Source organism: Nematolebias whitei, chromosome 13, assembly GCF_014905685.2.
Source record: "Nematolebias whitei isolate Nwh7 chromosome 13, NemWhi1, whole genome shotgun sequence".
Taxonomy (NCBI): Eukaryota; Metazoa; Chordata; class Actinopteri; order Cyprinodontiformes; family Rivulidae; genus Nematolebias; species Nematolebias whitei.
Genome location: NC_056510.1, coordinates 11484620 through 11511113, shown reverse-complemented (window position 1 = coordinate 11511113; position 26494 = coordinate 11484620). Strand labels below are relative to the sequence as shown.

At 37.5% G+C, this 26494-nt stretch overlaps 1 protein-coding gene across 1 annotated transcript in view; it reads left to right on the top strand.

Moving 5' to 3' along the window:
• The window catches only part of pth2ra (parathyroid hormone 2 receptor a), a 48088-nt gene that overhangs the window by 15929 nt on the left and 5665 nt on the right, over nucleotides 1–26494 (top strand). Inside the window, exons 6-10 of the mRNA XM_037686332.1 lie at nucleotides 6127–6280; nucleotides 11817–11877; nucleotides 13238–13304; nucleotides 18766–18860; nucleotides 21266–21404. Of these exons, the coding sequence (XP_037542260.1) occupies nucleotides 6127–6280; nucleotides 11817–11877; nucleotides 13238–13304; nucleotides 18766–18860; nucleotides 21266–21404 (516 nt within the window). The remainder of the gene's footprint in view (nucleotides 1–6126; nucleotides 6281–11816; nucleotides 11878–13237; nucleotides 13305–18765; nucleotides 18861–21265; nucleotides 21405–26494) is intronic.

Here is a 26494-nt window from a genome sequence, read left to right as displayed (position 1 = left end):
TGTATATATATATATATATACATATATACTAAAAATACTTGGTGCAGCAGCTATCCAGTTTAGGCAAAAAGACAAGCACGAGTGTTTGAAGACTCTGCAGTCACGCTTTTCGTAGAGTTTTAAATACTGACGATTTACTATTTACATCAAATGTTCAGGAGACAGATGGCAAGTGGGGAAAAACTTCTCTGTGGCCTGGCTGTCCTGATCCTCAGTTGGCCAAAGTGCTACCTGAGGGAAGGCGCCAGAAGAGATGGTGTCCAGGGTGTGAGGGATCTTAGATGGTTTTTCTCTGCACGCCTCCTGGTACTTATTGTGATCTAACATCAGTTTAATTCAGCTTTAGGGCATTAGGAGCATAAACACTTTTTCCAGGAACATGAGCCTACTTTTGGGAAACAAATCCTATGTGCAGTAAACAATCCTGGACTATGTGAAAGCCGTTAATTGTCATTTAGATTGAAGTTTTCCTTTTCCTGCTTACCATTACATTTGCAAACTTGCTTGCACAGCACCTTGATTACTTAGCATGTAGGTGATCCACATGGAGGTAGCTGTCTATAAAGGCTTTGGGCTTGGAACCAAGGCTCAACAGTGAGGTGTTTGTCAGTGGGTTACCCCAAAGCCTTTACTCCAGGAAGGCATTCAGTTCTGTTGTTTTGGACAAGGTTGCCTAGTTTATGTGATCTTCCTTCATTAATGTCTTTGAAATGTTTAGTCTGACCTTTCCCCAAAACCTCTGTTCATGGGTAATGTTGACGATATTCAAGTGTATAATAGAAACAATGTGTTTATGCAGAAAGATTTTTTGTTTGTTTTTGCTTTGAAGCAGCGCATAGTGACAGAAACAGGTGAGTGGAGGGAGCAATTTTATCCATGACCAGGTGCAGTGGAAGAGGTGGCCAATGGTGGCCTTGGCCATCATAGATTAATATTCAGTCACACCAGTCATTTGAGGAAACTATACTTTGAACAATATAAAAACTAAAAACATAGTTTCCTCAAAAGATAAGGGTGATCTGTTTACGCCCCGCCCCCTACACACACACACAGTACAGTATATATAGTGTGTGTTTTGGTATTTTGGTGTAAGCACCCAGTAGGTATTGATAGTGACCCAGTACTGATGTATTGATAGTGACCTTTCTTATATTAAGATGCAGCCAAAATTGAAGTCGCTATTGTTTATTTTTGAAGCTATCCAGCTTGCAGGATGGACCGACATATATGAGGGCAGCCATTTTGGATTTTGACATGGCAACTCAACTTTTGATAATGACTTTTCTTGCACCTTGATGCAGCAACACACTGACATGTTGCTTATTTTTCAGTTTATCCAGCTCACAAGGTTAAGATATATACATACAGTATATGGCAGCAGCTATGTTGGATTTTGATGTGGCAAACCAATTTTCGAAAGGAAACTTTCTTACACCTAGATGCAGCCACACAAAAATGGAAGTCAATATCTCTTATTTTTCAAGCTGTCATGCTCACAACATGCACATACAGACAGAGGGCATTTCCAATTCCCACTCCACTCTGCAACAGGGGACAGTAATGGTATCAGGGCATACAACACTTTGAATTTTATATACTGTATTTTTGTGTTATCAAGTTTATTTAAATTTATTTTACGTTGCTAATTAATTTACAGTGTAACTCCTAAATGATGGAAAAAGTCTAAAGGTTATTTCTTTGGACTGGCTCTCAACCTCCTTTCAGATAAAAAAAATAATAATAATCTATGTATCAGCGGACCTAAACGCAGACGGCAGACTGGAAGCTGTTAAAAATGTGGCAGGAAGACTAGAGTTTATTTTATGGGTAGAACAAAAAGCACTGCAGTAAAATCAAAGAAAATCCTTAAAAAATGAAACAAATATGACAATGTTGGCAAAAAAAAACCCTGAAGGAGCTGACAAAAATCAAAGGTAACTCGGGAGTATATGTAATGGCAAGAATAATTAACTGCAGGTGTTGGTAATAATGTAATGCATTACCAGGTGGAAAACAAAGCACAAATACGAGACTAGACAACAGACGTCATAGGAGATTATAGTATAATTTAGATTAGAAGCAAGAGACTTGTCCTTTCATAGTTACATTCATGTCCATGTCAGCTACTGGGTTGCTCTGCCCTCTGCCATGGTAAACAAACTGAAACACATCTGCTGCCACATTAAGTTTAAAATGTCTGCAAAGCTGGAGCAAAAACTGATGTGTGATTGTCACAGTGTTGGATGCAGCCCTCAGAGTCTGAGTCAGAGACAGAGTTTCTTTATTTGTCATTCGCACCACATGTGGGGACATGTGGTGGAACAAAATTTTGTACACAGGGTTCCAGTTACATCCAATAATAAAATGTAAAAGAAAATCAGTAATAAGATCTAAGATATGAACTATGAACTAAGAAAAGCATTAACTAAAAATATGCTAAGCACTAATAGCATAAAAACAATACGCCGAACAGCAGCACGAACATGAGTCTGTGTGAGCAGATGAGTACGAATGAACACAGCAACATGATGTGATTTTTCATAGTGATTATTCTGGTAAGATATTTACGAGTCTAACAGCCTCAGGGTAGAAGCTGTTCCTCAGTCTAGTGGTTCTACACTTAATGCTCCTTAACCTCCTTCCTGAGGGGAGCGGGGCAAAAGTGTGTGCTGGGTTACTGGGGTTCTTTATGATGCAGGTGGCCCTCTTCCTGCATCTGGAGGTGTAGATGTCTGTGATGGTGGGGACTCCAACAGACTTCTGTGCAGCCTTCACCACTCTCTGCAAAGCTTTTCTTTCTGCTGCTGTGCAGTCTCCATGCCACATGTTGATGCTGGAGCACAGGATGATCTCCACTGCACACCTGGATGCTTTCCAGGTGGGAGGATACAGATGGAGACTAGAGCAACAATACTGACTGAACAAAACCCCATGATACTTGAACTTTTCTACCTGAGGCAGAATTTCACCTTTCACCCCAAAAGAGCAATTCACCCTTTTAGGACCATGGCCTCAGATTTGGAGGTACTGATACTCATCCCAGACGCTCAAACTCATCTGTGAGCCGTTCCAGTGAGGGCTGAAGATCATGGCACAATGATGCTAACAGGACCACTTCATCTGCAAATAGCAAAAAATGGAACCCTGAGGCCACCAAACCGGATTCCTTCTGTCCCCTGGTTTCAATGAGAAATTATCTCCATGAAAGTTATGAAGAGAATCAATGACAACGGCCAGCCCTAGCAGAGTCCAACTCCCTCCCTGAAGGGGTCTGACTTGCACTGCTTGTATAGAGAGAGAACAGCCCATAGCAATGGGCCCCCAATCCCATACTCATGGAGCAACTCCAAAGTTTACATTGAATATGGTCGAATGCCTTCTTCAAGTCCACAAAACACATGCAGATGGGATAGACAAACTCACATTGAGAACCCTAGTGAGGATTAAAGAGCTGGTTCTGTGGTCCACGGACAGGACAGAATCTGCAATGTTCCACCTGGATCCGAGGTTTGACCAACAATAGGATTCACTTCTCCAGTACTCCTGAATAGACCTTACCAGGGTGGGTAAGGAAAGTGCTTTCCCTATATTCCCGCACACTCTTTGGTCCCCACTTTTTGAAGAGGAGAGCCACCACCCCAGTTTGCCTATCCAGTGCACTGCCTCCGATGTCCACATGACGTTGTAAAGGCATGTTAACCAAGACAGCCCCGCAACATCCAGAGCCTTAAAAAAATCAGGTCAAATCTCATCCACCCCTGCAGCTCTGCTGCTGTGGTGCTTTTTAACTACTTCAGTGACCTCAGCCACAGTTATGAACTGACCAGCACCAAAGTCCTCTGACTCAGCTTCCTCTGTGGAAGATGTGCCGATAGGATTGAGAAGGTCTGAGAAATATTCCTTCCACTTCCTGACAATATCACTGGTTGAGGTCAACAGCACCCCACCTTCACTGAACACAGTGTTAATAAAGCACTGTTTTCCCCTCCTCAGTTGCATGGTGGTTTGCTAGAATCTTCTCATAGCCAATTGAGAGTCTTTATCCAAGGTCTCACCGAACATAGCTTTTGCCTCAGCATCAGCCAAGGCTGCAGCCTGCTTTGCCCTCCAGATTTCCTCAATTGCCTCCAGTGTCCCACCAGCCAACAAGGCCTGAATGGACTCCTTCTTCAGTTTGACAGCCTCCCTAACCCCTAACTCCACAGAGTTCGATGATGGTCACTGCAAGAAGCATCGACAACCTTGTGGCCCCAGCTCAAGGCTGCCACCTCAATAATTTAGACACCAAACATGACCCATTTGGACTAAATGCTCCCTGCCTCAGGTGGGATATTGTTCACATATTTGTGTAAATCTGTGTTAGTGAGCACTTCTCCTTTGGCGAGATAATCCACCTCACAGGTGTGGCATATTGTGATGCTAATTAGACATCATAGTTATTGCACAGGCGTGCCTTAGGCTGACCACAATAAAAGACCACTCTAAAATGTGTAGTTTTATCACACAGCACAATGCCACAGATGTTGCAAGTTTTGAGGGAGCATACAATTATGTCATTTATATAAAATATGAATTCTTGCTTTTCAGATATTATTTTATACTTCTTAAATACTAAGCAATTATTTTTAGGGACTGAGTCAGTTTTACTTCCATAACTGTGCAATATTTTTATGGGATTTTTTTTAATCATCAGACAGTATTTTATATTAATAATACATTTTATTTTTAGGCGCCTTTCTTGGCACTCAAGGTCACCTGTTAATCATAAAAACAGACACAATATTATACACAAAGTAAAAACAAGTAAAATAGAATTAAAATAAGACAATGCAGCTGCAATCACAGTGCATAGGCTACGTTAAATAGATACGTTTTGAGTTTGGATTTGAAATGTGGCAATGCGTCTGTGTTGGTAATATCAGGTGGGAGTGAGTTCCAGAGCTGGGGAGCAGAGCAGCTGAATGCTCTGCTCCCCATAGTAACAAGACGGGCAAGGGGAACAATGAGCTGAATAGAAGAAGAGGATCTGAGGGTATAAGCGGGTGTAGCAATGTGAACAAGGTCCAAAAGTTATGGAGGAACGAGGTTGACTGATTGATTTAGAAAATAAAAAAACAGACAACAAAGTGATTGAAATGGGTGTCCAAATACTTATTTACTGTAAATTAGAAGTTTACTGTTTTGCATAGTGACACAACAACAGATGTGTTGTTGAGGTCTTTTTTAAATCAAAAATTTTAATGATTATTAGAGTGATTAGCATTGTTAGTACAGTTATTATTGCTAAACGTGACAGCAGTCTTTGTGAATACCTTGTTTAAAGTTTTCCAACTTGTTGTCAACAATTTAAGTTCAACATCGCCCATGACTGGTAGTGGCAGACTGTTCAAAAGATCCAAATAAAGCAGCTGTTTTTCATGCTATAGCTCCCCAGCTCTTCTGAGAAGTGTCCTGATGCATGCTCGTCTTTTGGATAAAAGACGAAATGTTTCAACAAAGAAGAATCTGTCCAGAGGACCTGATTTAACCTTGTTAGAATCTTCTGAGAAGTGTGTCAGCTGTTTTCTCTTCAGTCATTATTTCTGTAACTTGTACTTGCTTGAAACATTTGCAAGCAATTCATTGGGCAATATGCATTATTTTAATGACATGCTGCTGTTTAATTTTGTTTGTTTGGTAGTTCCCTTAATTACACACAAAAATAAGAATTTTTAAAATATATTTTGTTCACTTTTAAGTGTTTATGTATTTAATTGTCAATCAAAATGACCAAAAAGCAAAAGTATATTTTCAATAGATATAAAAATGAGGTTTACAAAAGTTTGATATTTGCAACTTTTTATTTATTGATCCACACTTCAAAATTACAGTTTATACTTAATGGCTTTTTTTTTTTTTTTTTTTTTAAGAGAGAGATTCAGGTTTGCTCTAAAGCAAAGGTGCTTTTGCTTTATTTCTATGTAAATTTAAACAATACAAGTCCTCACAATGCAATCATTTTTAGGCCCACCTGCAGTGCAGGAGCAGCTAAAAGTTTGATCAAGAGTTTGTCAACACAAAGGCAAGCAAATAAGCACAAAGCTGGCACGAAATGGATTTTACAAGTGTTATTTGGTCTATTATTAGATCGGCTGTAAGGTGACGGTGCTGCTCTTCATCTATTTTCTGGCTACAAACTATTACTGGATCCTGGTCGAAGGCCTCTACCTGCACAGCCTCATCTTCATGGCATTCCGGTCCGATTCCAAATATCTCTGGGGCTTCATTCTCATAGGCTGGGGTAAGCAACAATATATTTTTATGACATGCCACAAGGCAGCAAATCTAAAGCATCACTTCACTTCAAACTTATTTTCCCATCATCTTTTTTTTTCTCATCAGTGCTGAAAGTCATGCAGAAAATAACTTGTACATCTAAAAAAGCTAAATCTGGTCCTCTGTACATTCAAAAAACAGAAAGACGGATGAAAGACGAAACATTTCTACATTTTTTTTGTTTTTTGAATGTACAGAGGACCAGATTTAACTTTTTTAGATTTTTCTACCTGGATTATTGAGCATGCATCAGGATAACTTGTACATCTTACATCTATTTATTTTACCCACAAAGCAAACAACATGCTTAATATAATTCTTTGTATTTGGTAATGCCCTTTTATTTTCTATACCTTTTTCAGTTTTTGCACATCTTATTATTTTACAGTAGGTAAGATTATTTTTGATGCTTAGAAAAGGAAGAAGAGGTTAAAATCTGTGAACATACTGCCTCTCAGCAACTTAACGTCCTGAGAAAATTAAAAAAAAAAGAAGATATTGGTGAGAAGATGGAAAAAGACTTTAATCTCGTACTTAAAAACTGTTAATGTCTCACTTACACCAAGAAGCTGAGCAGAACCAATGCTGTCGCTAAAACAGACTGACTTCTCCTAAGTTTGTTCCTGTTTACTATTGGAGAAGAACTTTTCTCTAAAGCATGGACATGAACCTTCTTCTCCCTAAACAGTTTTTTTTCTTGTATTACAAATAAATACGTACAACTGGACTGTTCCAGACTTGCTCTCTGTTCATGAGAAATAAAAGCATTTGAGTCCAGAAACATCACACTTACCAAAAAACTACATCATAAAAAAAGTTCACTGAAATCTTTGATTACAGGCTAATCAAAAACACAACTCAACTAAAGTGTTTAATGGAAGGTTGTTAATCAATATCCATCCATCCATCCATCCATCCATCCATCCATCCATCCATCCATCCATCCATCCATCTTTACCTCTATGCCCAGCAGTTATATTGTGTAAGAGGTGGCGTGCACACTGGATGCAAGACCACCTCAGGGACCCGTAGAAACTCACACCTAGAGGCAATTGAGAGTTAATACAAACCAGCTTAACATGCATGTTTCTGATCTGTGGGAGGAAATTGGAGTACCTGGAGAAAACTCATGCATGCACAGAGAGAATATGCAATTCAGCGATTATATACAGGTAGTTTACTTATTTTCCACCTTTGCTTCATGATCCATGAATGTGATAGCCCCTCACATATTTTCACATGATTCTAATGAACGTATTGCTGTCCTCTTAAAACTGTGTTTTGGATTACACTCCTTTCACAATAGTTTAGACTTGCTTAAATAAAAGTGCTTAATTTCATCATCCACCTGCCTCTGGAGCATTGTCTGCATTGCGTCAATGTTTTCTGACATCCTTTTGAACAAACATTGTTTCATGGCACCGGGAGTGTTAAATGCCTAGACGTTTACTTTGAAATACCACTTTCTTATTTTCATGCACCACACTGAAGGTGAAATACATTTCTAGAAAAAGACACTTACAGCAAATCATTTTCTTCCCATTGTCCCGAGGACAGATATCATTTTCAGCATATATTTTGCTGACATGATAAAACAAAGGGGGAGTGTATCCAGTAAAAAAATAAATAAATAAATAAATAAATAGTGGACAAGTGTGAAAAAAATGACTACAAAGATAAATCTGCAAAAGTAATTTAAAAATCATCCATCCATCTTTGCATCCATCCATGCATCCAGGATGAGAGAGTTCCTCACCTTATCTCTAAGGCTGAACACGGTCATCCTAAAATCTATATTGGCTCGATCAATAGCTCATGAGCCACGCCTGTTGACAGTAAGTGTCAAGGTTGTGGAGTGGAGGGTGAAAAACTGCAGATATCAGGAATCAGGCAGGCAAAAATCACATCAATCAAATTAAGTTTATTCACAAGAACTTACTAGGAAAATCTAAACTTGCTAGGGATCAAGAACAGTAAAGAGCGGGTAAAATAATCTGTCAGTGATTGAGTTTATGTAATCTGGGATGAATGATTGGTGAGTTAGAACAGGTGGTTTTTTTTTAGCAAATAAAAGCAGGTGTTAAACGGTATATTATATTGGGAAAGTAGGAAACAATAACTAGGAACATGAAAACACCAAAACCAAACTGCCTGTCTAAACTGATAACAGATAAACCCAGGAATGTACAAAAATTATATACATGTAATGTTAAAGTAAAAACTGTAGTTTATAACATACCATAAAAGTAAATACAGTATTGTATCCTAATCAAAATATCTAACCACATAATATTTGTGTTTTAAATGAAACACAGATTCTTTACTATGCTTTGGAGGTAAATTGTTGGTTTATCTATTTTACTCATTAATATATTTTTATTTAAAGAAACCCGTTTAAATACCCATAATTAATTGGAAATCAATAGTCACTCTGTGTAGGCGCATATGTCACAGAACTGTTGATAATATAAATAAAAGTGTCAAAACAGAAATAATTTACAGTGATGAGCAAGTCAGAAAGTAGAGCGAGAGTTCAGACTCAGCTTGGATCAGTCTTCACCCTGATTGACAGGACCAACGCCCTCATTACTGTGAACAAGGCTTCGGTTTGTCAGTCCATCCCCTCCTCCATCCTACTATCACTCATAAAAAAAGACTTCTAGATAATTAAACTCCTTCAATTGGGGCATCCAATATAGCTCATGTCAGTGGTAAATTGATCTCTTGTTGAAATCAAATGGCTTATTTGTCTATTTTTAAAAAAAAATTAAGATTGAAATCTGATCATTCATCAAGCACATATTGAAACGTCATAACCTTGAAAGCCTGAAAGAACAAAGTGATGTAAGTAGGCCTGATGGATAAAATCAAGATTATGTTGATGAACTTTTGCTCTGTTCTCTCGCTGCCATTAAGCCCTGCAAACCTCTTATTCTCAATTTTCCCTTAGGAGCTATAGATAAGATACACGTTTCAGCTTAAATGTCACTCGCCTGTAAAAAATAATAATAATAATAATAAAGCTCTGTGAGTACTTATCAGTCCATTAAAGTTATTCTTAATAATTATATTAACTGTAATGGGGCTGCCACATTTTAAAGGCTTCTGAAGAGGATGCTAGAGAAGTCGCTCGGCTACAATCAGTCTTACCACTTCTACTTCTTTCACTTTTTCTGATGCAGCTCACTATTCAGAGGCACAGAATGGAGTTTCAGCAACATTATTAATATTAATGTTAATGGCAATGGTGAAAAAAAATCATAAATCTATTTTTAAAAGAGCTGATCACACTTCACTGCCTGCAGCTCTTACAGATTTTTCGGTTTATGTGCAAACTGACTTCTGTTTGGTCGGCAAATATTTTTCCCCGGTGGGATTTAATATATAATTCAATGAGAATGTTAGAATCTCTGCAAACCATCAACCTACCAAACTGATCAGTTAAGTAAGCAGGTAAAATTCATATAATCTGTACATTTAATTTTTTGTTTAGCAACTGTCCAGCTTAAATGGTTGAACAATGAAAGCAAAGTGGCCCTTTGTTGTAATTCTTACCACTCAGTTTGAAGTTATTTCATGTTTGGTTGGTTTCTCATTCTAAATGAGCACAGACAGGGTGCACAGTGTTAGGAAATCATGCAATCACAGAGGAATTGGTAAATAATGTAATGGCAGTTTTAGCTGTGATAAACCCATATTTGTCAACACTCACTTCATTTGTTTTGGCCATTATTGAATAAACCAAGTGCACTTTGGGCAGTGAGGGTCCATCTGATTGAACACATTTGGCAGGTGAAGCATAAATTCATGTCCCTTGGAATATTACAATTTATTATTTATTGCAGTCCAAGCAGTCATTTGCAGCAGTGATCTTTCAGTGACAAATTATTTGCAATTAATTTTGCAGCCTTAAGTCTAAGGTATGGTAGCAATATATATGATAAAACTGGTACACATAGTACATATCTGGTACTTACAGGAAATATACTTGGTAAATAGCTTATGTGTACCTGACACTCACACATTACATGCCCGGTACTTTTTTGCTATCTACCTGGTATTTACAGGATATGTAACTAGCATTTACCCAACAATTAAAGGATACATAAATATAAACCGGTACGTCTCTAATACTTACAAGATACTTACATAGTAATTACAGGTTATGTCTTGGTACCTATAGAGTACTCGGTACATACCTGGTGCTTACAAGATACATGCTTAGTACATACCTGATACTTACTTGGTATGTATCTGGTACTTACAGGGTACATACCTACCACTTATTGTGTATGTACTAGGAATGTACTTGACATGTACCTGATATGTTTTGTGGTAAGTATTGGGTACACTACAAAACAAATTAATTTTAAAAACCCTTTACAAACAACATTGTTGACAAAAGTATTGAACATGCATGGCATGTATCTGGCGCTTAAAATGTACCTAATCAGTACTTACTGTGTTCATACATAATACTTACCTAGTATGTACCTGGTCCTTACAGGGTATGTATATGGTTCTCATTGGGTACATACCTGGGACATAGTGGGTACTACCAGGTACTTAAAAGGTACTTACCTAGTACTCACAGGGTATTTATCTTGTATGTTCTTGCGTATTACCTGGTAGTCACATAGTACCAGGTGTGTAACTAGTACACAATTGATATTTGCAGGATACTATAAAGGTAAATACCTGTTTTGTATATGTACTGGTCTGTATTATGTATTGCTAGTATTTTAGCAGTTTTTCACTCTGCATTGTCCTATCATATTTTTAGGATGTGGGTAGCCTTTGACCCAGTGAGATGTCTTGACAACCTTCCTAAAGGCATTGTGGGTAATACTTTTGAACCGTTCGATGAGACAAAAGTGGAGGGAAAATATTATGAAACTAAATTAACTTACGGAGTCGTTCTAAATTTCTTTGGACAGTTGTGCTTGTACAGGTGCCATTTCACCCCTAAATCTACTGTGTTTCAGAGTAAATTTGTCAGCTTTATTTGTTATTTTACAGGCTTAAAAAATACATTTCTCTTTTGAAAAAATAACCGACCCCGTCATGTAGTTTTACTCTTGACAGAAGTGGAAACAAAAACCTTTCCACAGGCATTAGGTAGATAAAATCACAATCCTCGGTGCGCTGCATTAGGGAGTAAAAGTGTTGAAATTGCTGCTTCTTTTGAAATGTGACAGCCACCAAGGTCGCAGATAGGAAGTAGGTGTGTTGAGTTGTTTGAATGTGTTATTATGTGCGTCAGAACACCATCAACATGTGGGATTATTTAGAAACTAATGTTTTGTACTCTCTCTGTGCACACTTATTTCCATCTCTCAAGTAGCTTAGTTTGATAAGCATGATTTAAAAATGATGCACAGTACACACTGGTGTCTGTATTTGGGATAACGTATAGTTGTACATTCATACCGCAACATCAGTTGCATCAGATGAAATCTCACCATCAGTGTCTTACAGCCTTTTCTTTTATGTGATCACAGGTGTGCCAGCTCTTTTTGTGGCAGTCTGGGCGATTGTCAGGGCAACACTGGCAGATGCAAGGTAAGAGCATATCATACAAATCCTCAGTGGCAATAAAAGTCATAACAGTCATTAAAATGTCAAAAACACTTTGAAATCTTCAAAATAGGCCATCCAGTCGCTTAAAATGAGCTTGCAAACAAAATAAAAATAAAACATGAAACTATAATTAGTGTCTAATTGTGGTGACATTTGAGTCATCTGAGAAATCTAATTAAACTTGCAGCATTTACAGCTGACTGAAAGCAGTCACACAATGAAACAGGTGGGAGATCTGGAAAGAATTACTGTCAAAACACAAAACTGAGTTATATTGGTACAATCTCCAGTGGTGCGGTATGTTTGGTAAAAAGAGAATCTGTGGATGAAAATAATATCCTTCCTCCTACTGTGTGAGGCAAATAATTTGGCTTTGAAGTTTCATGTGTTGTGTAGAAGCCTTCCAGTTGCTTGACTGGACCAAAATTGAAAACCAGTAAGAGATTTATGACATCAAAAGCACACTTTGGAAAAAAGAAAGCAACTGGGAAAAAGACAGGTAAAAAAAAATACTGTAATTTTTGAATGACGTGAATAAAAGGTAAAACAGAAAATAATTTAATAAGATACACAATGTGTATCACAAATATATATATATATATATATATATATATATATATATATATATAAGGTTTTAGAAACCCTTCCCACACTCTTGCAATGTTCAAAACTCTTAAACATATGTGATTTTAACAACATACATACACAGTATGCACTGCAAACAAAATCACACAATAGTCGAGTCCAAATCCGGACGACAGAAGTCCCGGTGAGCTCCGGAGAAAACACCAGACCTCCAAGTGATTCCACCCTGCTCGAGAGGCTCCCTGAGCCTGCAAGCAGAACTCGGATTGAACGATCATGCTGGAAATCCGGTTCTGGTCCAATTCTATCCACTGAGCGCCGAAGTCACTATGATAAGGACCAAACTTTTTTAGATCAGATCAAAATTTTCCCTCCATTTCAGCAGAAGGCAAAGGCTGGAAGCACTGTTGGGAATTCTGGTTAGTGCATTGGCTTCTGGAAAATGTAGTTATTTTGAGTGGTGATACAGTCTAGGCTTATTGAGAGAAAACTACAAAATGGTGGCACCTGTCCGAAGTATTTATTTATTTTTACTAACTTTTTACTTTATCCCGTACTGTCCCAATCACGTGAGTAATATTAAACTAAACAATCACGTGTTTTGTAAAAAAAAAATTTCTCGTGCACAATCTTGTTTTGAAAAACCGCAAACGAGCAACTCCGCAAAAGTCGAACCACTAACTACCGAGGGATTACTGTGTTCCTTATTCTGCCTTTCCAGTTTGAATACTTTGGTGTGTTTTTGTTCCAACTTTAGGTGCTGGGAGTTGAGTGCTGGTAACATTAAGTGGATTTACCAGGTACCCATTTTGACAGCAATAGGGGTAAGCATCTTGATAAATGTCTTTCTTAATTATTTGTTACAGACTTCAACAAAATCTTTCATCTGCAAGTTGAAATCAGGTCAATTTTTAATTTTATGAAAAATGAAAATGAAAAAAGAAGCCGCAAATGCTTCATTTTGTTTGTGAAAAACTTCAGCTTTCTTTTATTGTGTGGTGCAGAAAGAGCTGATCAGACAGACAAAGCTCCTGATTTTTTTGGTCTGTCCACAATTTGATCCTCACCTATAGTCACAATGTGTGTATCTTGACTGAAAGAACAAGACTCAGGATAGCATGCTGCCAAAATAGGTTTCCTTCATAGGCTGGCTGGTCTCAGCCTCAGAAATATACCCATCGTCATCCAGGTACTTAGATTGGAGACACTGCTCCTCTGCATCGAAAGGTTGTCGAGGTAGTTCATGAATCTGATTAGGATGCCTCCTGGGTGCCTTCCTCTGGAGGTTTGTTTTGCGTGTCCCATTAGCAAAAGACCCTGAGCACAATCAGACATGACTCAAGGGGTGATATATCCTCTCTCACCTGCAGGTCTTGGTATACCCCAGGAGAAGCCTTGGGAGGTGGACCTTGTGTGCTTTTTGGATAAACGAATAAGGAACTTGGTCATGAATCCAAAATACATGAAGGTTTATGAGCATGCTTCTAAATTCATGGCATTTCTGTTTTAAAAACAAACATTAGTGGAGCATAATTAACCCTAACACAGGATTTAGTTGAATAGCATTCCATTTTAATCTCTAAAAAGAAAGCAACAGCTCAAGAAGAACAAAGAAAGTGATGAAAACGGTAGTTAAAAAAAAACCAAGAGTTCTCCTATTATTCGAATGAATTACGCACACTTGGTTTTTAAAACAAAGCATCTTTTTTACTAAATATATACAGTAAATAAAATATATGAGGCTGGATGTGTGTAGGCATACAAGCACCCTTAAAAATAAATATTCACAAAAATGTGCCCACGCACTATCGGAGCATTCATGAGAAGTAGTGGAAACGACAACCATTTTCATCTTACTGGTACTTGTGTTATGTGCTCAGTCAGACTTTATAGTTTGAAGCAATATTGTTTTATTTACTACTACTGTAAATCTTTTTCATTTTCTTACTATTTGCAGAAATCCTTCTCAGACTGAGAAGCTTTCCAGTATTTAAACTTGCAGCAATAATAATTAAAAAAAAAGAGCGGATCTTCAATCACTGCCTTGCTGTGAACATATTTCCAAAAGCTTTGAATTATTGATCAGACTATTAACAAATCACACACTTGTTGAATGAACACTTGGGGTTTGAGCTGGCACAGCGTACATGAGTAATCAAGTCACCATCAAGCTGAGATTGGAGTTAAAATATACAAATCTCCTGCAGATTCTAATAACTGGCATTATTTATGTGAGAAACCTTGTGTCTTACTGGCTTTAATGGGTTTATCTCCTGAAAAAAAAGAGAAAAAGATTCGGAAAAGACAACATGTTCTGAATTTGGTCCAATATCTTCAAATTTTACAAGAGACCGGAAACATATTCATTACCCTCTGCTGAAAGGGGAAGTTAGATAATAGTATTTTTGTCCCTGTGTGTTTGTCTGAAAGAAGAATATCTCATGAACTAATGGATTTTTTTTAAATAAAACTTTCACAAAGTAATTAGTGGATGTACATCTACAACAGTTTTTGATGCTATTTCAAAAAAAAATGGCTGCCATGGCCTTAGCCAACACAAAACTGATGATGACTCAGTCAGCTTTTCAGATATTTAACTAAAATTTGGTGCAGTTATAGATGATTTTCATCAAAAACCCATACTCTAAGCATAACACCTTGTAATGTTGTACACAATTACTCATGTTTATTTTCCAAATTGCACCAGAACAGCTACAACTGTGTCATGTCTCAACACAAGATGATCTTTGTCTGAAACTCTGGTATGAAAGGTGTCGTATGCACACATTCCTTCAAGGAAAGCTGGTCCTTTAATTGTGTAAGGTTTTTAGTAAATATTCAGGCAGTAATTGACCAAAAGAGCAGAACTTCAAGACCATGAAAAGTTAACGGTGTTTATTTACAATGTGTGAAATGAACGAAACAAAGAGATGACTCAGCATGGAGGGGACTGGAATCCTAATGATTAAGAAGCTGAGTTAGGAGTATCATGAATCTCAGGGAGAAGATGATGTCCAGTTAAGTTTCTTACTTTACGAGTTAGTAGTTTGTTGCAGGGGTGAATGGTCCAAATGGTTCCAGGAGGGTTTTTACAAGGAGGCAAGTGGTGGCAGGCAAGGAGCAGCTTGTAGAAAGCATGAGGAGGTTTTAGTGGGGGATATCAGGAGATCCAGGGTAAAGGTGGAGCACAGGAACCAGAACTAGAGCACGAAGACAAAGGTTAGTTTTACAAACTACAAGGGGGTAAATAATCTGGCCAGGAGTGCGCTACCATGAGGCAGACAATGCAACAGCATCAGGTTGAAGTCATCTGCTGATATTTATACTCCAGAAGATAAGCCCCAGGCAGCACGGTGGCGCAACTGGTAGAGTTGCTGCCTCTCAGCGAGCAGGTCCTTGGTTCAAACCCCGGTCCAGGGGCCTTTCTGGGTGGAGTTTGCATGTTCTCTCTGTGCATGCGTGGGTTTTCTCCGGGTACTCCGGTTTCCTCCCACAGACCAAAAACATGCATGTTAGGCTGATTGGTAACTCTAAATTGTCCCTAGGTGTGAGTGAGAGAGTGAATGGTTGTTTGTCTCGTTTGTCTCTATGTGGCCCTGTGATGGACTTGCGACCCGTCCAGGGTGTACCCCGCCCCTCGCACAGTGATTGCTGGACATGGGCACCAGCGACCCCCGTGACCCAAAAATGGAATAAACGGGTAAAGATAATGGATGGATGGATGGATGAAGATAAGCCCCAATGGATCTCAGGTGTGATTATGATGGCACCCTCTGGTGTAGGAAAGCTGTGGAGGAAAAACACTGGGACGCCAACAAATTGCCTTTGTGGCCTCATCAAATTAAACTGTGCAGGATTTTGGTGCAACAATAAAAACCGTCGCCTAACAGGATTTGCTTTGGATCATATGGAACCTCAGTCTCAGAAATTTGCATCGACTCTCTTGTCTGTTTATTTTCTGGGGGTGTTCATTGAATCTCATAGATTCACTGGGAATTTTAAATTTGTCACAGCATTTGTGTCTTTTTGATAAACTGCACTTATATAAGACATTTTACTTCAATGTCTCATTTACTCTGTCACACACACTCTCACACAGAAGTCCTTTCTGTGCATGCAGGATTTGTAGACTTTACTGGGACAATCTGGGGTTCAGTGTCGCACCTGAGGACACTTTGACATATGAAACTGTTTGAATCTGAAGCTGAGCTTGTTGTTTTATGGTACTGTACCTGGTGTCCTGCAGCTGCCCAAAAAGCTGCCACTGTCTTGCTGTGAGTGCCACTCCTTTAAAAAGTCTGAATTATTGAACACAACTACTTCAGGCTTTAGCTGCCTCTGCATACATCAAGCTGCGAATGGAAAAATCTCCAGCAGATACCAGTCAAAGCCACCAAGTTATAACAGAAGGATTAGCCAAGTGCTGACTTGGTTAACTGTCTAAAGTGCGTTCCACCTCTTAAACATGTGTTTTAGTTCTTACATACACTCAGAGTGACAAAAACATAGGTCTGCAATTCATTTATTTTGTTTTAAAGTACTTTTGCAGCATTCACGAAACAGAAAATGACAGTGTTACTGCAGTGATTGTGTTATTTGTGACCCTTGCTCTGTGCTCAGGTAGCTATTTGCTTTTTGTGCATTGTAAGATCCAAGCTTAGAGAAGTACTTTGGGCTGCTTGAGGTCAGCCTGAAGCTATTTTGTCTACAATAAGAGTGGGGCATTTTCTCTTGTGGGCCATTTTGCCTTGAATGGTAAATGGACTGTACTTATGTAGCGTCTTTCTATCTTATCAAGATATTCAAAGCACTTTACACTACAATCTGTGCCCTTATTTACCCATTAATGCAGCACTCTACTAGATCTATACAAAGCCTAATCTGTGCTTTATCACATTCACACTGATGGGACACACATTAGAGGCCACGAGGGGTTCAGTGTCTTGCCCAGGGATACTTCGACATGTGACTGCTGGTGGAATCGAACACCCAACTCTTGCATTGGAGGACGACTGCTCTAACAGCAGCCACCAAAGTTCCACACATAGAACTGAAACACGGGCCCAGTACGGTTTCTTCTAAATCATCATTCACATATGTACGGACAAAGAAACTGGATATAAACCCTTCAGATTATCTTCACTTCACACAAAAAAAAAAAAACATTTTCTTGTTAATCTTGGGACTGCGTAGACCTCATTGATGTATCATTTAGTTTTTCTATTTGATTATTGTGGTTTATATTCTGCCTTGTGTAACCTTGGGTGTCCCGAAAGACACATATAAATTATGACACATTGTTATGATTATTATTTATTCTTAAACTATTAAAAACACTCGTATTTTTGTCAGTTACACATAGTGAGGTTGTTGAAGTTGTCAAAACACAGTAATGCTTTATTTGAAACAACGTGCTGCCTTTTAGCTGACACTTGTGACAGTAAATGTAGCTCTCAACTAGAAAAACAACGTTCAGATTATAAATGTTCTTCAGTGTAATATTCACAGCACACACTCATGTTACTGAGAGAGACAGTGCAGATCCACTGACAACCTTTTGTAAAAAAATGAGTAAAAGAAAGAAGCATAAACTTTGTTCTCATCATTTTTTGTCTTCATGTTTATTTGAAGACAATAAGGGCTAATCATTCTAAAACTTTAGCCAGTGTGTTGGATTATTTGGATTATTCATTTAGTTGTTAGCGTTTAATTAAAAAAAATAAGTTAAGGGCAGTTCTGAGTTATTTTTAAGCTGGCTAATAGCCTGTGTCAGCTCTCTTCCTTATAGCAAATTATTTGTTTTAAATATTACTTTGTAAAATTTTAATTTATAACACAAAAAACCTGGTGAAACTGATCGTCGTACATGAAGAAGTTAAATTGTTGAAAACGAAACTCCAAAAATATGTAGCCAGATAATTTCTTTCATTATTCCTGAAAGTAACATTTAAATATGTTCATGAACAGTTAAATGAAACTCGTTGCTTTGTGACATGTTCTCATTTTGTTTTATTTACCAGGAAATGACTGTAATGTTTTGATGAGTAGATCTTAAAGCCAATCTACAAATGACAGTTTTATTAGGAAAAATAACTTGTAATTTATTCTGATTTCTAACCTTTAGAATGACTTAGATAATTTTAACCATTTTAATTCATACATTTAAGCATTTTTGTTGTTGTAAGATTTCACTTAGTTAAAAAAAAAAATCATACTTTATGGGAATTGGGTTTTGCCCAACTTAAGGCACAAACTTAAGAGTTTTCTGTTTCTCTTCTGTTTCAGCTCAACTTTATTCTCTTTGTGAATATTGTTCGAGTTCTGGCCACGAAGATACGAGAGACCAATGCGGGGAGATATGATACCAGGAAACAGTACAGGTTGAGGCAGTGATTTTTTTCAACAAAGCATGGCCACATTTGAGATGTCATTGTTGTCATCTAGCTCTTTGTTTTTAATAAGCTTAATTTTAAAAGGTGACTAAATCTGGATTAAAGAAAAAAGATATTTCCTTAATATCATCTTCAAGTTACCAGGTATATCTGTTACTCAGCTATTTCAGGTTTGGTTTGGTTTATTTGTCATGTGCAAAAATCAACACAAGGTCAACAATGCAATGAAATGCTGAGGACGAGAAGAACCATCTCGACTCGCTAAAAAAGAAACAACAATAAGAAATACCAAAGCATGCAACAAAAATATAAAAATCAAGGCGCCAAAAGTGAAAAAGAAATGCACCTATAGTTTGGTTCGGTTAGCAGTGAGGTCAGCAGCATGGTTCATATGGTTCATATACTGTAACCCTGTCCAGAGGACCTGATTTAACCTTTGTAGATTTTTCTACCTGGATTATTGAGCATGCATCAGGAGATTCTGGATATATTATTATTTATTTATCATCCAGCCCACTACGCTAAATGCTCCAAGAAGGATAAAACAAGATACCATGATGATACTCATCATTGGTGGTGTGATGAAAATCGGTGATGGGTTTTGAACCAAAAACCCACTTCTGATTCCATCCGTTTAGTTGGGAAGAGGGTCAGAGTTTAAAAGAGGGTGGGATACAAAGATATGACCGGTTACCTTAACCAAGCTGATAGAAATGACCTCTTTGGTATTCTGTTCTCTTGCAGTGTAAAATTCCAACTTGTTCTCGTTCTGTTAGCTGTACAGCTACACACACACCACTACACACACTAACACACTCATTTCCACGTCTACAATTATCTGTCTTTTCTCTCCCCTGCTGGTGCTGGCATCAACATGTCAGATGAAAACATAATAATTACAGCGTATCGTCCGAGAGAAGCGCTGCTCTGAATGCTGCTGGCGAGGACGTTTTATGTGGATGAGATGACGATTTGTCAGAACAGATTACGGTGATCAGGTGCACCGAACTGGAGGCCATAGAAAATTAGCAGAATGCAACTGGTGTCATAAATTCTTTAACTCTCAGCGGCGCTCGGGCAGCGAAGCCGAAAAGGTACAGAGAGAGGAAGGAGGTGAGCAAAGCAGACTGGGACAAAAGTGAGGACGTTCAAGTTGTCTAATCATCAGTTTTTATGCATATTTTACTTCTTTGCAGAGACAATGTTTGTGATATTTATGTGAGCTAATCAATACACATACAGTACCTTCCCTAGAAAACTTTACTAAACTCTTCACAACATGGAGATATTAGCAGCAGCACAATGGCACACCGATTAAAGATGTCACCTGTTGCCTCTCAGGGAGAAGATTGCAGGATGGCCTCCAGGCCTCGGGCCGTTCACTTTCAACACTGAGGCCTCAGGGATCATTTTGATCCAATGCAGCAGCAGAGTTAACCCCTCATTCTGAGGCTTTTTCATTTGTATCGACTGAAATGTGGAATAGATCAGGGCTTTACGAACCCTTGTTCTAAACATGCTACAAATTTATTATATAATTGGTTTAATTACATGTGAAAAACACAGAAAACAGACTCAAAGAAGATCAGATGCTTGATATTTGTGGGCGGAAAGTGAGAGCAGTTACACTGTAATGCATACAGTCCAATGCCTCATGCTTGTATATTACTGAATATTAGTACAAACGTTATATTGATAACCTCTCTGTTGTGGACCTAGACGATCAAGGCACTTTAAAAAAAAGTACAAGTTAAGTAAATCAATTTTAACTGAATTCTGAAAAAAACAAAAAAAACTTTATTGTATTGGAAAACCAAGACCTAAACAGAGTGAATATGATTTTCTTTGTTTCCCAAACAGTAAAAGTAGCTCTTAATCAACAGTTTTTCCATTTTTCTCTTTAGATGTTACGTACTATTATAAGTATATGACTTTTTTTCAGAAATTAATATTCCATAGGTGACATGCTGAAAGCAATCTGGTACTTTTGTGGTTATTTTTTATTTTTTTGCAAACCATTATAGTACAGATACCCATCTCAAGATAAGATATGAATGTGAGCTTAAGACATAGAAACCTGATCTGTTCTACTTAAAAGTAATTGGTTTCTACTTTATCTAGCTACAGCAATCATATCGGCTTCCATTAACATCAAAGTGAATGAACGGATGCGCTTTAAATCGTTGCAAAATCCAGTGTGTGCAATATTCAGCAATTCTTTCTGTTCAAAATGAAGGCATGGCTGACTTTGTATTAATAAATCATTCAGAGTTCATGTTATTTCATTTTATGTACTTTTCCTGGTGCAGATATGGTTATTAGAATGTATTACATATTAGTGTTTACAATTAATGACATAATTTGATATATGAACTTTATTTGTTTTTTTACAGGAAATTAGCAAAGTCCACCCTGGTTCTGGTGCTGGTGTTTGGTATCCACTACATCATCTTCGTTGGGATGCCTCATACATTTGAGGGATCAAGCTGGGAGATCCGGATGTACTGTGAACTTTTCTTCAACTCATTTCAGGTACTTTCTGTCTAACTTTTGGCGTTTACTCTTACCCAAATGTTTCATGAACCACTAAATGGATTTTAATGAAACTTTCAGGAAGTAATTGTTGGATATACACGTGCAACTGATTACATTTTGGGGTCAAGTCAACTTAGGATGGCCTTCACAGCTAATACATTTTAGCAAACACTAAAATGGCTATAAGTTTGTAAATTTTACAGAAATTGAGCTAAAGCTTTGTGTGGTTTCAGCTGAGAGTGATTCACAACATGAGTGCAAATGCATTGTGCAAAATATTTGTTTGAACTTTTAGCAAACACGGCATTGGGTGACACATCCTTTCAAGATATACTAGTTTGAGTTTTAAACACAAATTTAAGAGATCTTTTATGAGTTGAGTTGTTAATGACATGTTGCCAAAAACCCCAATTAGTTGCAAAGTGCTGCTGTTTCTCTTTTATACCGTTAAGTTTAGTCTTTTGTTGCCCTTGTCCCCACTTTGAGACGCATTTCTGCTTTATAATTTAAAATTAGTTAATTTATCTAATATATTACACAGTTTCTTAGACTCAGCAGTTTTTACTATGTTCCATTGTGAATGAAATGTGGATTTATAAAAACAAAGCACATGCTCAATAATCCAGGTATAAAATCCAACATTTTTCAGTCAGGTCATCTGGACAGTTTCTTTTTTTGTGCTGAAACGTTTCGCCTTCGAAGAATGATGAAGTCTTCCGGATTGAAGGCGAAACGTTTCAGCACAAGAAAAAAAAAGAAACTGTCCAGATGACCTGACTGAAAAATGTTGGATGGATTTATAAGATTAATTAAAAAATCCAACTTTTTTGGAATTGGGTTGTAATGAAACAATAAACCATAAAACAAAGTAGATTTATGTCAGATGGTTAGCCTCACATTGCAGCATTTGAAAACAGACAACTGCTTAAATAAACTCAGTGTCCGCGTCTCTTGTACAATGACCCCCGCACCCCGAAATGGAAGAAGCGGATAAAGATAATTATGGATGGATGTTTTCGCCTTGACAGCCTTTTGGTTTCTTTTTAATAAATACTATATTTTATAATCTCCTGAGTCCTGGACTGCCTGCCTGCACCATTGGGTTTATCTGCACCAGCGCTGTCGTTACGACAGATTCTCTGTTAGGGCTTTTGGCTTTTTGGGCACCATTTTGAAAATGTTCTGGATGTGCCCTATGTAAAAAACAAAACAAAAGAAAGATTATGTGCACCAATAAACCTTTATGCAGTGATGTTAAATCTTCTGTATTCATTTTGTGGTCTGGACTTGGTGCTAAGAAACATCTATATAATTGTTGACTGCTCAGTGCAGCTGTGTTCCATCATACTTCAGTCACCTGGCACACACTAATCTCTGAGCCTTTTGTTAGGCATTGTTTGTCCACATTTTATTGCACCTATTGGTTGTATCCCTAGCCACACTGCTAGACAAAAATGATTGATTCTCACTTATCTTCATTTCCCTGACAGCTGTAGGAAGTCTGTACTCAAGGCTGTTTCTTGGCTGTCTTCAGGCTGAGTGCATTTGTTCCATCTGTTCTCTAACTGTATCAAACAGAAACACTGGCTTTATGTCGCAGGCATCATACTGTTCTATGAACACTGATTATGTGCATGTCGAGCTTGTACATTCAATTAATTATTCTGTTTTTACTGGTAATCAACAGGTGTCCTGGATACTGCCAGATTAGAAGCACTTCACACAGATTCACAAAAGCAAAGCACAGAACAATTAAAAGGGTCAAAGAAAGAAAAGGAGCGCCCCTGCTGCTGTCGCATTTTGATCTCTTCCAAATCTGCTTCTGCAATGGATAAAAAAAAAACAAGCGTACACATTTCATATTGGCATTGACAACAAAAAAAAAACGATTGCATTTTAAAAATCCTTGCTGATGTGATACATCCCAGGATTTTTTGTGCAGGAAAAACAGCCCAATACGTTCTTCAGATTAAAGATGCTGAAAACAATCTTTGCTACAGAGAGTAATCGAAAGCTGATCAGTACAGATCATTCCAATGGCAAATGAAACTTTGCTATTATAAAGAAAATGATAGTTTTGTGCTTTCCACATGACCAAAATAAATCTAAGCTTCAAAGAAACACATTTTACTTTTGATTGCATATCCCTGAGCTGCTGTCGTATGTTGAGACTCATTCTGGCACCAAACAAATTGATTTACAGAAATATTTCTGCATGATAAGCAACCTTTTCAATAGTGAAATATGAAGAGCTGTGATTGAAAGGGGTTGCACTTAAAGTGACACAACCAGCTACCAACAAAACAATTTAGATGTACAAGGCCAACATGTAGTATTGCACAGTCCTGTTAATCATGGTGGGGATTCTTTTCACAGTTTTGGGAAGACAGTGCACATTTCTGTTTGCAAATCGCTTCATAAAAATCATAGAGAGCCTCATTACGTGTGCAAAACTTTCCTCTAAGAGGAGTCGAGGAGAAAGGATGTGATCATTATCTTTTGTTTGCAAGATAAAACTTGGTACAGACCTATTGTGCAGAATCAAAGATCACAAACAGTGATTTTGGTTTATTCAGCTGCAGCCTGCCTCTTTGTAACCTTTACATTCTTATTTTATGCAGCAGGATGGAGCCAAAATTATCTTTCATGAATTAGTCTGGGTGACTGCCAGTGTCAAAGTTAATACTGCACTTCATTATGCATGAAAAAAAATCTGATGCTGATTAACCTTTTTATTAAACTTACCCAAAGTTAAACGAGCTTATTTTTATGCATACAGTTTAGTGTGGCCTTCAGTTCAACCTACATAAACTTAAACCACAGGCAATCCTTTTTCCTAAACAGCACAGATTTAGTCAAGAAGTGCAACATTATTAGTTTATTAGATTGCCAACTACCAAAAAGTTAAAAGTGGATGATAATGTTTTGCATGTGCACCTGCGCTCTCGTGTCTGACTAATACAAAATATATCAGGAACCACTTGACAAACTTTAATTAAACGTGCAGAAAGTAATAACTGAATATACCCATAGCTCATTAACTTTAGGAGGAAACCCAATTCAAAAGGGCTACCATTTGAGCTTAATCATCATGCAGCTCATCCATCAACCAACCAATTGTGTGCAATCTTATTTTGAAAAACCGTGATAGAGAGTCCGCGAAAAACGAACCGCGAAGTAGCGAAGGACTACTGTAATGAACAACTAGATTTAACTAAATGTCAAACGTCCATTTTACCGTTCTCTCCTTCACCCCTGTAGGTTTTTGGGACTTTATTGTTCCTGATGTTCCAACACAAATCAATCACTGCAGTATTTTCTACATGGTCCCCGTCAGTACAATGTAACGTGTTGAAAGTTTTGTAAACTACTTACAGTATTTAGACTTTGAGAACATTGGAAGCTGTTGAACTATTGATTTTTGAAAATAAATTATTACATCTTTTGAACGTTTAAACTTGGCCTTCAAGAGATTCTCGGCAGCTTTGAACTTCCAAAGCCAGTGATTTTCGATGTGAGCGTCACAGAAAAATATCACAGCTCCACGCAGCAATAAAAGATCAAATCTTTCTGGAGATGGGCAGTTGGGGTGGAAATGCAGCAGCTGAGACTCATGGGGTCTTGGTACCGTAATAGAAAAATGTGCTTCGTGCTTAAAATTTAGCACCGAGAAGCTCTGAAAAGTTCAAAACAAATTTAAGGTATTGTTATATTTAACGTTAAAATAAAATAAAAAAAAAACTTCAGAAGTCAGGCTGAAATCTCACCACCTATATGGATGATTGAATGTTTCATTTCTCCAAGTTCATGAAGATTTGAAGAACTGCTTCGTGGGCAAGAAAGTTTTTTGACAAAGTAAAATAAAGAAATGTCCTAAATCAAAGTTTTGATGGTGGTTATCATTCACTGTGGATGGGAAGAGGTGTTTTTTTTTTGTTTGTTTATTTGTAACATCAGCAAAATATGTCACGAACCAGTGGACCAATTTTGGATGTGCATCTACAACTGATTAACTTTTAAAGTCACCGCAGTTCAAGACATCAGCTACAGCTTATTAACTTTAGCCAAGAGCTCAGTCAGTTTTATCTATAACATCATTAACAAAGTTTGAATAAGTTTTTTTTTTAAAACCATCTCTTTATGGAATATCATTATAGAGTTACATATTATATAGTTTTAAACTGTGACTTGTAATACGGCAGGTGATTCAGCAGTTTCTAACAGAAATAAAACAAAATAATTCCTCTTTAATCTCAGCTGTCGATGTCTTGTATTTCAGCTTGAATTCAGATTTGAATAAATACAAATGTATTTGAGAAGCTAAAAACAATGCCGTTAAGTAGATTTTAAGCTCGCTTACCAGACATCAAAACCATGTCACAAACTGTGGAAGGTCTGCGTGATCTAAAGCCTGAAATGAGCTCCATCTTCTCTCATCTTCAGATGCCGACACAATTCAATAGAGCAAACCGACTGAGGAATGATCTGCCTCAGGAGTCTGTCAGGTGAAGGTGTGAAACTCATTAAATATACTTATTATACAGCACATGAGAAAAATACTGAGGAAGCATGATAATAATGCAAATAAATAAATAAATTCACAAACAAGAAGCTTGACTTCACATAAAATCATGTATTGTGTATGTTTACTGGATGTGAACGAGTTTCGTTTGTGAGTTTACTAGATATACACGAATCAATATAATCGTTCTATGAATTATATAACAGACGGAGTGCTCATAATTGCACTTGATGGCTACGAAAAATACATCAATGGGGATGGATTCTATTTATCCATCTAGCCATTAAATCAAGTGTTTTGATGCTTTTATTTTGATAACACTGATTTGATTTGTGTTTTTAACACCAGCTGAAGCCAAAACCTGACATTGATTCTGCAGCATCCAGAGACTAAAATACAATTTTATAGAACAATGGGCGCCAAAGATGACTGCTGTTCGATTAGGGGGAATAAAAAATAACCATAACTGCATCGCTCCATCCAGCATTTTTCATGATTAACTTGGGATGTTGTCAAAAAAGGACAAATAGAAAAATTGTAAACAGGTGGATGTTTTAATAGTTAA